The 16,079-nt window shown below is 39.5% G+C and overlaps 1 protein-coding gene across 1 annotated transcript; it reads left to right on the top strand.

Moving 5' to 3' along the window:
- The first annotated feature begins 10,990 nt into the window (after nucleotides 1-10,990).
- On the top strand, nucleotides 10,991-14,428 carry LOC121742259 (cold-responsive protein kinase 1-like). The gene is made up of 7 exons (XM_042135351.1): nucleotides 10,991-11,244; nucleotides 12,092-12,222; nucleotides 12,442-12,557; nucleotides 12,667-12,877; nucleotides 12,973-13,210; nucleotides 13,355-13,505; nucleotides 13,807-14,428. Exons 2-7 carry the CDS (start codon nucleotides 12,159-12,161, stop codon nucleotides 14,197-14,199), a joined length of 1,173 nt encoding a protein of 390 aa, XP_041991285.1. The 5' UTR covers nucleotides 10,991-11,244; nucleotides 12,092-12,158; the 3' UTR covers nucleotides 14,200-14,428.
- Nucleotides 14,429-16,079: the final 1,651 nt, after the last annotated feature.

Genomic DNA, 16,079 nt, shown 5'->3' with positions numbered 1-16,079 from the left:
CAAGATTAGGAAGAGATATTATATTATTTAACGTATTGATACATATCTATCCTTATTAGGATCTTAGATATATAAACATTAGGAAACTATTACATTATTCTTATCTATATCATCTAGGAATCAAAATAATATTATTTATTTCCATAGATATAGAAAATAATAAGATATTCCTTAAATCTAGATAAAATATTAGGAAACTATTAAATTATTCTCATTCATATCTTCTAGGAATAAAATAATATTATTTAATTCCATAGATATAGATAATAATCAAAATATTCCTAAAATCTAGATAAATCTTCCAAAAAGATTTTATTTCCATTAAATAATAATATTTTAATGATATCTTTTAATAAAATAATTAAATAATCATTAAAATAATTCTTCATCGTTATCTCATCGTACGAGGTTCGCACGAACGATGAATGACGAAAATCCGACGAGTTCGTCGTTGGATCACGACGCACATGGCGTCTCGGCCACAGGCGCGCAGGTGGCACGCCATCGTCTCGGCCAGCGGGTCGTCGCGGTTCGCCAGCGTCAGGGCCAGGACGTGCGCGGAGGCGCAGCCCCTCTCGGCCAGCGGCGAGCATCTGTCGCGGCTTCTCGGCCCGTCCGGTGCCGACATCTCTCGGCCAGCGGCGCGCATCCGTCGCGGCTTCTCGGCTCGTCGGGTGCCGACATCTCTCGGCCAGCGGCGCGCACGGTGGCGCGCCCACTCTCGGCCAGTGTCTCGGCGCCTGTCTCAGACAACCAAGCCATCCGGCGGCGCGAGCTTCTCAGCCAGCGGCGCACACGGAGGTGCGCCCGCTCTCGGCCTTCCGCCTAGGGTTGCGGCTCCCGGCGCCCAGTGTCTCGGTGGTTCAGTTACGAGCCACCACACCACGCCAGCCACCATGTCGCTCTCGACGCAGGTGCGTCTGGGGCTAGCGGTCTCGGCCGGCGGCGCGCGCGAGCCCTTGCTCGCCTGCGCGTCGCCCCGTGATCCCGGCTCCCCGGCACCCACTGTCTCGACATCCCTATCTCGATCGCACGTCTCGTACAATCGAGTAATTCAAGTTCTTGATTCGATAGTTCTTGAGTTCACCATGCATAATAAATTAAACAAAACACCAAGAACATGCTTCGCAATCAAATAATACATGCATACATGAATTTCGCGAAATTTAAATCCAAATAATCAGAGCCAAAGACTGGCTCTGATACCAACTAAAGGGGCTGGCAGCGGAAGCGTGCGTGACAAAACGGATCACATGAATTTGATCTATTTAGCAGATTATTTAGACAAAATCTATTCGCGTAATTATCACATGTATCATGCTCATAACTTGAATTAAAACATGCTTTAGCACATTAAATTCCTAAAACATGCTTACTACGGAATTAGCCAATTTACCTCGTTGATTCAATCAAGAATCGATGATGGCTTGCTCCGTCTCCACGTGAAGATCTTCAATACAAGACCTCGGATCTTCTGACTGGTGTCCCGGACTATACGCTGATATTTGTGTGGGCAAATCTCACCAACGTACTAGGACTCAAATAATGGAAGACAGAACTCAGCTCACGGAGGAGAGCACAATTTTCGAAAATTCTCTTAAAGGAGGGGGACGAAAATTTTATGAATAAATTGTTGTATTTTCTGTCTCCTTTATTCTCCTATTTATATAAGTCACATATTGGGCCCAGTCAGGGATCTAAGGAAGAATCTGGAACAGGCCTCACCCAATTAGCTTTTTACTAATTAAATTGAACCCACAATTTAATATAAGCTTATATTGGAATATTACAAGCAGCCACTACAGAAGTAATATTGCACTGCCTTCCAAATCCGAAATTACAAGTATTCCGGGTTTCCTTTAATTGTATTTGATTTATTTCCCGCGCTTAAGATGGAAACATCCATTAATTAATTAATGTCTGCTATAGACTTAATTAATTAACATATTTCGAATTCCAAGAGTGGACTTAGCAAGAAACTCTTATTTATTATTCATAGAGTAATCAAACTCCAACTAGCTAGGTTCCGAATAATAAAATCTCGTTTCGAGCTCCTCTTGTGGATGTTATCAAACGAGACTCTCCTCGCGCACGTTTCAACATAATAGCAATCCTAGTACCTCTAGATAATGATCACCACTACCCAATATACCTGGATCGTTGGGTTACGAAAAACCCGCACCTTTGGTAAGTCAAAGTAGTGGATACTTAATATCGTATGCTCAATGCTAACGTACATTGATTAGGAAATTAATTATCAAGACCTCGTCTTTCAGTAGATAGCATAAAGACTCGTCTTGTTGTTAGATCCATTCAGTGCTATACCACACCAACGTCATCTTATTTCAATAAGGTTTAGAAATAATCGGACTGACATTGCAACCTTTCGCGATAGGTAGTCTAGGCCTATCTAGGTTGTGAAATTCTTATTTTTCTTTGTTTAGAACTGACCGTGTTACCTTAAATTGGACGACGCCCACAACCGGTCTACTAAAACAAAGACTTAGACCTTGTTACGTTTGCTCATACATTTAAATATGCAATAAACAACCATTAAATGTAAAACATAACAACATTATGACAAAAATAATCTGTTGCATTTATTGGAAAATAACCATTAGAGTTTTACAGTATCCAATCACTCGAAAGGTGATTTCTAGTATACAAAACCCTAACAGAAAGAGGTGGCCAAGTTCCTCACGAGCAATATTTTCAGTCGGTTCGGAGTACCATCATATCCGATCAGGGAACCCATTTCTATAACCGCACTATCGAAGCCTTGATGAAGAAGTATGGTGTTCACCACAGATTATCTAGCCCCTACCACCCACAAGCGAACGGTCAAGCGGAGATCTCTAACCGAGAGATAAAGAGCATTCTGAAAAAAACTGTCAACCCTTCGAGGTAGGACAGGAGTATAAGGCACGCTGGACAATGGAAACCACCCCCTTTAGTATCTCCTAGTCAGTATGGATGATGCAAGTATGAGAGAAAAACCCATCCTTAGAGCCAGATACAAAAGCCCTCTTATATGGTGAGTTATAAGCCTAAATGGAACCACTTTCCACCAATTTAGAAAAGAAAAGAGTGGCTGCCACATGATGCCTAGGGTAAGGTGACCACGTGTAGCAAGTCCTGAAGGCAGTAGGAACCCCCCTCCCCCCCTTATGCAAAAAAAAACCATACCTTAGAACCCCTCTTTCTAGCCAAATCTATACTCAGATATAACCCACTAGCCACTGGGACTGTGTGTGTGCGAGGCATAAGGCAAGAAGGCGACTGGCCAGGAGGACATACAGGGAAAACCAACTGGAGAAAGAAGTCGAGGGGCAAGGAGAAAATTGACCAGGAAAAAATCTCAGGTCCAAAAAAAATAAGAAGGAATAAGGGTGGTGAAGCCACATAAAAATATGTTGAAGAAAATGGTCGAAAACACTTGACCACGGAAAGGAGGAAGAATGAATAAGGGTGGCGAAGCCACAAAGAAGCTACTGACCAGTTGGAGTCCAATATCAGGAAACGTCCAGCCGAAAAGAAGCAACAGCCAAGAGCCCAAATGCACACAGTTCCCCCACATAAAAATAAAGTAGTAGTTTTTGAACCATAGAGCCTTAGGAACATCCACCCCAAACACTACAAATCAATAGCCCCATTACAAGCCTTAAAGCCCTTCAGGAGCCGCACGTGAGATCTGAGTCCGAAGCATCTGTGGTTCAGCATTTTGAGAGAAGACAGTCCTAACATCCCCGGTGAGGAATGAGTGACTGAGCGAATCTGGTGTTTGGCCGAGAGTTTGGGTGATCTTGACGAGCAGATATACTGACTGGGAAGGAAAAGGGGGCGGCAGAAGTTCAAGGCTGTCTAAGGCCGGATTGCACCTGATCCCAAGGGGAAGGATGGTTGAAAATATAGCCCGATCAATATGTTTAAATGCTTGTGTGTCTGTTTATATGTGTTTGTCCGTCGTTTATGTGTTTATCTTTGCGTCAGAGTTTAGAGTCTAGTTTAGAATAGAGTCGGTCAGGGGTGTAACCAAGCTAGAATTCGACTTATTTCCTTTTGTTTGTTCTTCACGCTTGAGGACAAGCATGTGGTAAGTGTGAGCAGTTTGATAAGTCGCATTCTAGGCCTTGGTTACTGGTCAGTATAACGTGCGTAATTGGATTATATCTGCAAAATAGTTGCTAAAGTGTGCAGGAAAAGGGTACCAGTCAGTACGAAAGGAGTCGGATAACTCAGGTGAAAGAACGCCAGAAGGGTGCAATACTGACCAGGATGCATGCCAAAAAAGGCTCCAGATGGAGAAGAAGGATTGCTGGGAAGGATCAACCACAAACAAGGGCAAAATAGTCATTTCACGAAGAGAGTCTACCCTAAAAATCAAGGGCAGGCCTTCCTGTAAAAGGAAGCCACTTGGAGAGAATAAAAAATGGAGGAGGGGGATCTACATTCGCATTTAGTTAAAGTATTCTCTCTCGGTAGATCAGTTCCTACAGCATTGTCCTACATCTTCTCATTCCTCGCCACAGCCATGGTCACCTGAAGTTCCATCAGTCCGCCGGAGATTCGCCTTCCATCGTTCCAGCCAGTTCATTTCGTAGTCGTAGCAGTTTCATCGCCCGGAGTGGCAAAACAATCTTTACTCGCTTTCGTAGTAAATCTTACTTGTTTCCTTACGTTGGATCTGTCGCAATTTCGATACTTGTTAGCATTTTGAAGTGTTTCGTTTAGATCCAAACGTTTTAATGAAATGAAGTCATTTTTATGCATCTCTTTCTGTGTGAATCTGTTTCATTCTGCCTAGGTAGCTTAGATCTAGTTGTAGCGGTAATTTCCAAGTGTTGAAAGTATGATTTCATTTGGAGTTGCTTGATCTGAGATGTTTAGTTGAGTTGCTGTTTAGATTTAAATTCCTGAAGCGATTAAGTGCGAAATCTGAGTTTACGTGATTCTGCCACCTTGCATGTCGTCCAGTATGTGTAGTTCTTGATTTCGCTCATTTAATTTTTGAACTTTAGTGAGTTAATTTATGGATCTGAATTGTGGAGTTGTTAATCTGTAATTTCATCGCCCGGAGTGGCAAAACAATCTTTACTCGCTTTCGTAGTAAATCTTACTTGTTTCCTTACGTTGGATCTGTCGCAATTTCGATACTTGTTAGCATTTTGAAGTGTTTCGTTTAGATCCAAACGTTTTAATGAAATGAAGTCATTTTTATGCATCTCTTTCTGTGTGAATCTGTTTCATTCTGCCTAGGTAGCTTAGATCTAGTTGTAGCGGTAATTTCCAAGTGTTGAAAGTATGATTTCATTTGGAGTTGCTTGATCTGAGATGTTTAGTTGAGTTGCTGTTTAGATTTAAATTCCTGAAGCGATTAAGTGCGAAATCTGAGTTTACGTGATTCTGCCACCTTGCATGTCGTCCAGTATGTGTAGTTCTTGATTTCGCTCATTTAATTTTTGAACTTTAGTGAGTTAATTTATGGATCTGAATTGTGGAGTTGTTAATCTGTAATTTCATCTATGGAATCTGAGTCTGTTGATTTTGTTCATGCTTGTTGAAGAAGACAACATCCACATCCAAGTTTGGGACCACTTTTGCTTTTTAGTTACTTTTTGCTTTTGTCATTTACTTTTCTGCTAGTACCCTACAGATCTGACAGTGTAGCCACCCAACCACCACTTTTTCTCTGATATTCCGTTTAGCCTTTTATAGTAACCGAGCACTTTCCACATGTCCTTGAAACACCTTGTCCCCCACTCTCACGTACACAGCCACATGTCGTTCACTTTCACACCACCTAGTCAGTAGAGTACCACCTTTAATTTCTGTCTAGGTAGAATCTCAACCCAAGCGTGGTAGCTAACCAACCCCCCTCCAGACTATCACCACAATTACCCAAAGCACATCCATCTCTGTGGGATTCGACCCTTACCTCCACTATACTAACCAGTAGAAGTGGGTTGAGGAATTTCTTTGATACCAGGTTCAGGCTGAGCCGGGGTTTCTATCCTGATCAGTAGGATACATCCATGCTTAACACGACACCGTGAACCTGCACCATCACGGTCGTAGACTGCAAGACAGATTCCGATGCCGGTGTCCGGGGTGAGGAGTTTCTCGTTTACGGATTCTCGTCTCACTAGGACATAGGCCTTTCTTGCTGACGGAATTGGATCCATATTGAGGATATCCCTCTTGACTTTGCTGTATTTGTTGTCATCCAGAGCCCAGATGAACTGGTACAACCGTTGCCTCTGTATATACTGGTTATATTTCTCGATACTTGCTGGGGAATCCATTGGATTCGGGTCTCTAGTGTCGATGGATATCCAGAGATCCTGAAGCTTTTGCCATAGGTTTTCTAGGGTTAGATCTCCTTGTTTGATGCTATACGCTTGTCTGTGCAGGTTGGATATCTGGAATTGATCGGCGCCGCTCCCATACGTTGTGGCGAGACTATCCCACAAGTCGAATGCTGTTTCGCATTGGGTGACCTCGTTTATGAGGCTGGTGTCCATGTTGCTTATAATCCAGTTGAAGCAACAATCGTCCCGCTGTTGCCACCGACTATAGTTTGGATCTGTTGAGGATGGGGGGTCTGTAACTCCGTCTATGTGAGAGGACAGACCCTTCCCCCGAATTCCTCTTCTCATTAACTTCACCCACAGGGGGTAGTTATCTCCATTGAGCTTTTCTGCCAGACGGATTTCGCCTAGGGATTCAATGGATGAAGACTGTGGAATTTGTGTTTTCTGAGACATGCTTAGTTTCATGAATTCAGCAAATTGTTCGGCTGAAAGAGTTATTGGTTGGTTGGATTTTGGTGGATCATCAGATCCGGAATCTGACATCGTTTTTTGTTGTGTTTTGCAGGCTTCAACGGGTCGGGAAAGGTATTTGAGACGGTGATGAAATTTTTCTGAGTCTCAATCCCACGTAAACCTGCTCTGATACCATCTTAACGATGGTAATCGAGAGGATGGGAAGAACTACGCATATTGGAGCGTTTTGGGAGAAGAGAACTTGTATTGGATTTCTGTTTTTTTTTTGTGTCTCATACATTCGTTCTTCTCCTTTATGTAAGGAGGAATACAAGTATTTTTGGTAAAGAATAAATCTATTCTAATACAAGTATTCCATATCAATTGTGTATCAATTACTCTTTAATGACTCCCCAATTTGACTCCTTTGATTTAGGTAGGTTTGACACTTCTCACACGGGGTATATCATTTATGTCATATATCTATTCTCCCCGGCCTTTGTGATTAGCCCAGATCAATTTTTTGTGGCTTCTTACTTACACCTCAACTCTGATGATCTGCAGATATGCATTCTTACTTGACAAATCTGGTAGAGTACGGTGGTCAGATACTGAGCTTCCTATACGTAAATCTATGAAAACACGTGAACCAATCACACCCTAAATGTCACATTTGCGTCAACCAGGAAGAGAAATGGTTCTTCGACTCAGACCCGATCAAATTTTAGCTATAAGTAAATTCTTGCACATTTATAAAGTGTGTGACATGACATAAAACTTTTAATACACCAAGTTCCAAATTCGTATCTTCATCTTCATAATATATAAAACAAAACCATGGCCGAATATAGGGAGTACCTTTTTCCAACCGAAAAAATGTTTCAGTTATAGTATTACGTTGTCATATTTGAAAAATAAAATCAAATTTAACTAAGCTCATCAAGTAGCCAGTACAGCTCCCTCAAGAAAAGTGTATATTATAATTATGTTTAAGCAGGTAACTATATCTACACCAAATTTTCTTTATGAAACTATTAATCCTATTCTGAATTTTTTATATTATAAAAGTTGAATTGTGTCTGAACACCTCGTGTGTGCTTTTTTGTATGATTAATGTTGAATATTTGAAAAGGGAATTTCTTGTGTAGGAGTCAAGCTAAAGAACATTTTCATACAATATTATATATACTCACACAGCAGCAAAACAAATTAAATAAGTATGGATTCTCCCACTTGACCAAATATAGGAAGGAATACAATTTACAGCTAAGCCATACTATCGTCAATAATAAAACAAATGCATTCATATATAGTTCTTATTGTAATAAGAAAGTTTTTATTAATCCTTCCTTATAATTAAATATTTGTATATAGCTTAGCAAAAAGCAATGATATATTGGATTCGAAATTGTTGTATGACACTGAAAAAGAAATCATAGATTTACGTTTGCCATGTACAAATTTTAATGTAACATAATCAAATGATTCCACAAATAAAAATAAGGAAAAGTCCTGAAATTGTGTTTGCCATGCAAAATTAACAATTTTTGTGTGAAATTCTATCGGGATGAAATTTTGTAACTCATAGTCATGGCAATATACGATATAGAAATCTCTAATTGCAATTAAAGATTGACCCAAATTTCGTGTATTTTGAATTTGCGATCCTAATAAAAACATTTTTTGTTCCCTGTTAAGGAATCGCTTCCTCAACGTGTATATTTCAGTCTCGATCAAGAAACGAAGCCGACGTTGTCGAGCGCCCAATGCGTTTGGGTCGGCGACTAGTCCGGCGAAGTGGCGGCTGAGCGCGAGAATCTCTCGTCGGCAGCCTAGGGGTTGTTTCTTGAAGAACAATTAATTGAGCCAAAGTATTATTTCATTCATTGACTAATTATTATGGAATACTCCACACATATTTATAATATGTGTGGATACAAAAAAGATATGCTAAATCCCTATAATATCTAAACAAAATAATAATAATAGAATACTCGTATCAACTCCCCCACGGTTAAAATCCACCTTGTGCTCAAGGTGGAAATCACGAAGCAACGAAGAGTTGAAAGAAGAAGCTTTGGCGATTTATCTCCTCCTGGATCAAACGGACACGATCGTTGTTTCAATCTCCAATAACCTACTATTGCATATTCGATATAAACATCCTCAATGAACTTCCTCATGATCGTAACATGAAACGGCTTGTTATCAAGTTCCTCCATCCTCTTCACACCCATACGAGAGTATATTGACATGTCTTTCAACCCATTAACCGTATCTTCGCGAGCATTATGTAGCTCATCTTTATACCGATTATGGAGCTTCTCTGGTATTGAAGGAGACACAAGGGACCATGTATCTGCATTCACTCCCTTCACAGATGTCTTTGCGAGACAACCATCGAAATCAAATGTTGCAATTTTACTTGAATCATGAACACCATCATCGTCATCAATTTTATCCACCTCTATAGCTCGTACTTCTTCATCTACTAATTTCTTCTCATTGAGCCGCAAGTCAACTGGATTCAACACTTTTGAATCACCCTCAATTCCCAAGTATTTCTATTCACAAGAAACAAGCTTCGTAGCGGAGTGGAGGCTCGGTGGATGCAGGCAGGAGGGCGGGCGTTGGAGCAGGGACTGCTTCACAGTAGTGGGCAATTCGAGGCATGCCCCAGCTTGACGGAGGTGAGTCGTAGGATGGCAGTAGGATGGCGATCGTTGCTGATCCATGTGCAGTGGTGGGGGCGGTGCAGCAGTAGCGGCCGGTGGCGCTGCTGCGCGGCGGTGACTTGGCTGTGGTTGTTGGTCGAGCACGTGCTGCAGCGGTGGCTTCTGGTCGAGAATGAGCTGTGGATGTGTGGGGGTAAGGGGGCTTGGGATGTGGGGTGCAGGTGCAGGTGCCGGTTTCGGTTTTGGGGCTGCTCTCGCGGCTGGCCAGTATACGCGCTAGGTGGGAATCGTGATGACACGGCTGAATCAGCGTGAAGAAAGCCCCAGGGGCCGAAAGAGGGGCGCGTAGTGTGTTTTGACGCGGGAGTGTCCGATGTTCCACGATGCGGCGGGCCATAGAACAGTTCTGGTACCGGCTGTGGCGGTGGTTCCAGCAGCGGAGGAGCGCGAATCTCTCCCTCACGACAACCGGATGTTCGGAATGGCGGATCCCAGCAAGTCCGGCGACGCCTAGATCCGGAATAGAAGTCCACATAGTGTTGTTGTCCATATGCTGCTCTTGACGCCTGCAATTTTGTCACACGTCGATCGATTGCTTCCCAACGTGATTCCAACCTGTCGAACCGAGCCATGATCTTTTCAAACCCTAGCGATGAGGCGTCGACCGTCCCCGCAACGTCGCGTTGCTGGTTGCTGTATTCCGAAGTGTCGCGCGGGGGTAACCGCGGATTGCTATCGCTGCGGCGGGTTACCATCGAGAAGTGGCGTGATGTATCGCCGCGAAACTCCTGAGCGTTGCCTCCGGTAAGGAGGCCGGCAGGCGGAGCCACGTCATCTGCGCCATCCATGGAGAGCTCTGGATGAAAGCACCAGTTGTTAAGGAATCGCTTCCTCAACGTGTATATTTCAGTCTCGATCAAGAAACGAAGCCGACGTTGTCGAACGCCCAATGCGTTTGGGTCGGCGACTTGTCCGGCGAAGTGGCGGCTGAGCGCGAGAATCTCTCGTCGGCAGCCTAGGGGTTGTTTCTTGAAGAACAATTAATTGAGCCAAAGTATTATTTCATTCATTGACTAATTATTATGGAATACTCAAATATGTGTGAATATAAAAAAGATATGCTAAATCCCTATAATATCTAAATAAAATAATAATAATAGAATACTCGTATCATTCCCTGTAGGAAACTCAAATTTGAACTTTCCTAGAAGAAAACACATATTCCCACATACTATAAAAAAGGTTTCACTTCACACACATTAATAAGCGTGACGCTTTACCCTTCACACAAAAGTAAAAAATCATACGTTTCCTAGAAGAAAACACATATTCCCACATACTATAAAAAAGGTTTCACTTCACACACATTAATAAGCGTGACGCTTTACCCTTCACACAAAAGTAAAAAATCATACGTTAATCATAAGTTTGATGAGAATTTTTAAGAAAAAATGATTAAAAATGCAAATTATACATTAAATGTGGGTATAAAAAAAGTGGAGGCGTGTTAAAACGAGGTGACCCACTTGACCAGACGATAGTGAGTCATACGCCGCGGTTGACTTTTATAGTCTTCTGTTTTGATATTTCAATTGATACATTCTTCTTTGGCAGCAGATCTATTGATCTTGCAACACATGGAACTTCCTAGAATTCACGTCACAATTTTTGAACAAAACATTTTTCTCTAAATCACCGGCGATTTCAATTTATTTTATTTTATTATTTCCTCTCCTCTCCTCTCAACTGTAGTTCGTTTTCCGCCGATCAAAGGTTTCGGAGCTTCTCGTGTCCTTGGGCTTCAGGTGCTTATTAATCTCAGCTAACTTCTCTTTAATTTTATGCCGTTTCCACTAATTTCTCTCCCTATCCCCATCTCTCTCTTGTTTCATATTGATAAAGGGGTTTTTCTTTTCTGCTTATAGGCATGATCGATGAATTTAATCATTAAAATTATCTTTGTTTTTGGGGCGGTTTTCAATTATCATGCCAGTTTTGATTGAGTGCAAATTTATAAAAGTGGGAAGCAATCTCATTTGGAGTTTCATTACTTCTTCATATCAATTGTCTAAAATCAGAGCTTGATGTGAAGTTCTAAATCTTGATTCTGATAGACATGTTAGTTAGTCAGAATGTATGCTTGAGCTAGCACTCACTACAATTATGCATGGCGTTATTTTTGTACATATTTGGGAAATACATGTAGATTGCGATTTGTAAGGATGCTAGTTACATTGTAGGTACTGTGATTCTGATAAAATGTGGCTTCCTTTATTTCTCTTATGAGAGTGTCTTGTGTTTCACTACTACTCAAGCAGGGTGTTTTAGGTAGTAGTGGTATTATGATACTCCTCACCAGAAATACATAGCCTTGTTGTTGTAGATGTTTGAGAAACACATGTAGATTTTGATTTATAAGTTAAATTGAGGAAGCCATTGTAGAATCTTGATTCATTTATCCTAAGAGATGTCTTATATAACTCCCTAGATGAACTCAATAATTGATTATCGATGCACTACGGCATCCCTTGTAATTGAGAGTAGAAGATTTCATGTTTCCGACATTATATCATGTAATTGAGAGTATGATTTAGCAACTAGTTTTGAGTGGTAATTTAATTTTGATCTATATATATCTTTTGTTTGTTGCAGTTTCCACATTGTGAAGCAATATATCTGTGGATATACAAGGCTGAAGTCACTGGTATATCCTATAGTTATGACCTGTCTATCATTCTTATGTGGACGAAATTCAGCACAAAGCGATCCGGTGCTTGGAGATGGTAAACCTCTTAAACTTTTGCATGTAAATGATCCCTGCAAATTATTGGATGAATAATAATTCTTTCTTTTAACTTTGGTTGTACTTCCTTCTTTAGTGACCTGTTCATTTTTGAAGCTGCTGTTGCTTATTTGTTCATATTTCTTTTGTCTATTTTCACTTATTTTTATATTTCATGATCATCTTTGAGTTGATGCTAATGAGGCTAAATCATTTACAGAGCTCTCAGGAGTGCAAAATGTTACTCTATACTCATACAAGGAGCTGACAATTGCAACCAATGGTTTTAGTCAAGCGAATAAAATCGGGGAGGGAGGATTTGGTTCCGTCTATAAGGTAAAGAGGCTTGTCTCATATTTTCATTGCATTAGGTAACAGAATTTACTTCTACTTTTTTGGAGGCGACTATACAGAATTCTGATGGAAATTCTCTTGGGATAAATAGGGAAAACTTAGGAATGGGCAGATGGCTGCAATTAAGGTTCTCTCTGCTGACTCGAGACAAGGAGTTAGAGAGTTCTTGACGGAGATTCAAGTGATTTCGGACATAGAGCATGGAAATTTAGTCAAGCTTTATGGTTGTTGTGTGGAACAGAATCAAAGAATCCTCGTTTACAACTACCTTGAGAATAACAGTCTAGCAGCGACACTTCTTGGTACACCTTATAGAGATTATATGTCCTTGCTATCATAAACAAGTATATTTTCCATTATTAGATAAGCTTGTCTGATGATCTCTAACCATCTGCAGGTGGGGGTCACTGCAGCATCCATTTTAGCTGGCAAAAACGAGTTAAGATTTGTAAAGGAGTTGCTAGGGGGCTTGCCTATCTTCACGAGGAAGTTAGACCGCATATAGTCCATCGAGACATCAAAGCAAGCAATATACTTCTAGACAAATATCTGAGCCCAAAAATTTCAGATTTTGGCCTTGCCAAGCTCATGCCTCCGAACATGACTCATGTTAGTACACGCGTTGCTGGAACCATGTAAGTTGCAACATCGCATGCATGCTTTTGTTGAATTGAATCCAAAGGCTTGTATGATTTGGCGTTTATTTAGATATTTTTGTTAAGACTTATGATTTCTTTTTATCCAAATGATTCAATATGGATAATTTTGATCATTTGCAGAGGTTACTTGGCACCAGAATATGCGATAAGAGGTCAGTTGACACGGCGTGCAGATATTTACAGTTTTGGGGTTCTTCTTATTGAAATAGTCAGCGGGAGATGCAATACAAATACACGGTTACCCATAGAAGAACAGTACATTCTTGAAAGGGTACACATCTCAACTTTGCTGCAACCGTCTCTTTGAAAACCTCTTGTGTTCTAATAATCCGTGGAGATGACAAAAACACTTTGCAAAAATAAACCATCAAATGGCTTGAATTATTTTCATACAACCACACTAGTCTGCGTTGGATGTCTATTTTCAAGCTTCTTTGTACAGCCTGATCCCATCATGGTGACATTTTATTATCTTGTCAATATTTGTTTTGTTATTTTTCTTGAGAAGAATCTTGTCATATTTGTTATATAGCCCTTAAAAGAGTTTTGATCATTATGTATTTGGGATGCAGACATGGCAACTTTATGAGAGAAAAGAGCTTGTGCTACTAGTGGACACAGCGCTCAATGGACAATTTGATGCCGAGCAGGCTTGCAAGTTCTTCAAGATCGGTCTGCTCTGCACGCAGGACTCTCCAAAGCTTCGGCCCTCTATGTCGACTGTTGTCCGGATGCTTACCGGAGATCAAGATTTTGATGAAGATGCAATCACGAAGCCGGGGCTGATCTCTGATTTCATGGACTTGAAGATCAAAACCGATCCAAAGCCAAAGCCCAACGCACACCTCACATCGTCCAATTTCAACTCATCTGGTTCCGATACAGCTGAGAACTCAACATGGACTTCTGCACCTTCTTCTCATGCTACGTTCTCCTTCACCGCCGTTTATGATCGCAGCTCTTGATGATTAAATCTCAAGGGGAATCCGCTCATTTGAGGGTAATTTTTCATTTGTTAGACAAGGTTTCTTGTACAATTTGTACCCTGCTTGCTTATTAGATTGTATTGTTTCTTTTTCTTTTCTTTTCTTTCTTTTTTCATGGTTTTGTTACGAGCTTGTGCTTCTCATGAGACGAGACGAGAGAGCTGTGTAAATGAAAATGAAGTTATCTATGTCAGATTTATTCTACAAATATGGAAACCATGTATAGTTTATCTTCATTCTATTTTAGAGGTGAACCTACTCCATCTTCATCTCTCTCCTTCATTTTTACACCAGAAATATATTTGTTTAAAATTATTAATGTGAAAGTGGAATTTATTTCATATTAATATGCTATTTCTACAAAAAATAAATAAATCAATTTGTTGAAACAAGGAGCAATCTCTATATATGTAATTTGATCATAAACATGTGAAATTAAAGGTTTGCAACTTGCAAGCTTAGTCATATAAACACGCATGGAATTTGTAATGGATATATAAATAATGAACTTATAATTTACATCGCTGACTTTTCAAACCCATGAATAGCAATTGTTATTGTTAAAGGTCAACTAATAATACTAGTATATTTTTTACTAAGCTAAGTTAAATTAAGTTAAGAGTTGATTCCTGCTCTAATCGCTCTCACCTAATCTCTTCCTCCTATCTGTTGTTTCAAAGGCATACAGTATCCATTAATAATAGAATGTACAACTCCTTTTTTTCTTCTTCTTTTTTTTAATAAATTATAGTTACACGACAAATTCGAATAGGTTGTTGACAGCCAGCTCTATTATGATAAAGCCACAAATCTTTTAAAAATAGAACAGCAGTTTATGATTGGGGTTGTTTATTGTATCCTTCACTAAGTATTCACATGATATACATTATTGTAGTGGGAAAATTTGTATATTTGGAATTGATGAATATATTTAATTTCTCCAAGTCAGTTGACCGGATTATACGTGTTGCTTTTTCCCCGCGTAAGGTCTCCCTGCCTTGATCTATTCGCATTTTTTATTGTTTACCTTTTCAACGTAACTAGTGTTATCTTCCTATGCGGTGCATGCCCCAAATAATTTTCATATACTATTTGCATATTCTCAATATATAAATATAATCAGTAAGAAATAATATAATTATGCGAACTTTACAAATCAGAATTATATAATAGTAATACTTTGTATAACACCTAAAAACATAAAATTTAATCAGTTAAAAACTAAAATAAGTTGATTAGAACAATTTTGGATCTTAATATACATATGCATATTTTTAATAAATATTACAAAATTTAGATTAAATTATTAATATATTTAAAAATATTTCTCATTTTAAATAATAATAAAATTGATTGGATTAATGTTTTGGATATAGATAGAAGGATAAAATTTATTAGCATGTCACGTCGTTAATGATACGGGATACAATGTTTGTGTCATAATTGAGTTTATTTGTTTTAGTTAACACAACCAAGGATGCATAGACAAAGACCAAACACGTATTTATATTGGAAATATGCAAAATACTTTTTACCGACCAAAATACATCCTTGAGATAAATTATTATCTGCAGTAATAAACTTGCAATGTGTATCATTATGTGTACCAAAATCTTGTCACTAAAATAAATGATAGTATTAAATAACGTATTTCATTGAATCACAATATAATTAGAAAAATATTTATAACGCAATTAAATATGGCATTTCATCTAACGTGTATCTTTTGTATTTATGATGTTTATTTTTAATAATTACCCCACATGACACCATATTATCATCTCTTTCACCTCAATATATTTATTTTTTGAAATTATAAATTAATTCAGAACTTCCAAATATCTCATAATAAATTAATA

Source organism: Salvia splendens, chromosome 7, assembly GCF_004379255.2.
Source record: "Salvia splendens isolate huo1 chromosome 7, SspV2, whole genome shotgun sequence".
NCBI classification, from domain to species: domain Eukaryota; kingdom Viridiplantae; phylum Streptophyta; class Magnoliopsida; order Lamiales; family Lamiaceae; genus Salvia; species Salvia splendens.
This window is presented reverse-complemented; position numbering and strand designations above follow the sequence as displayed.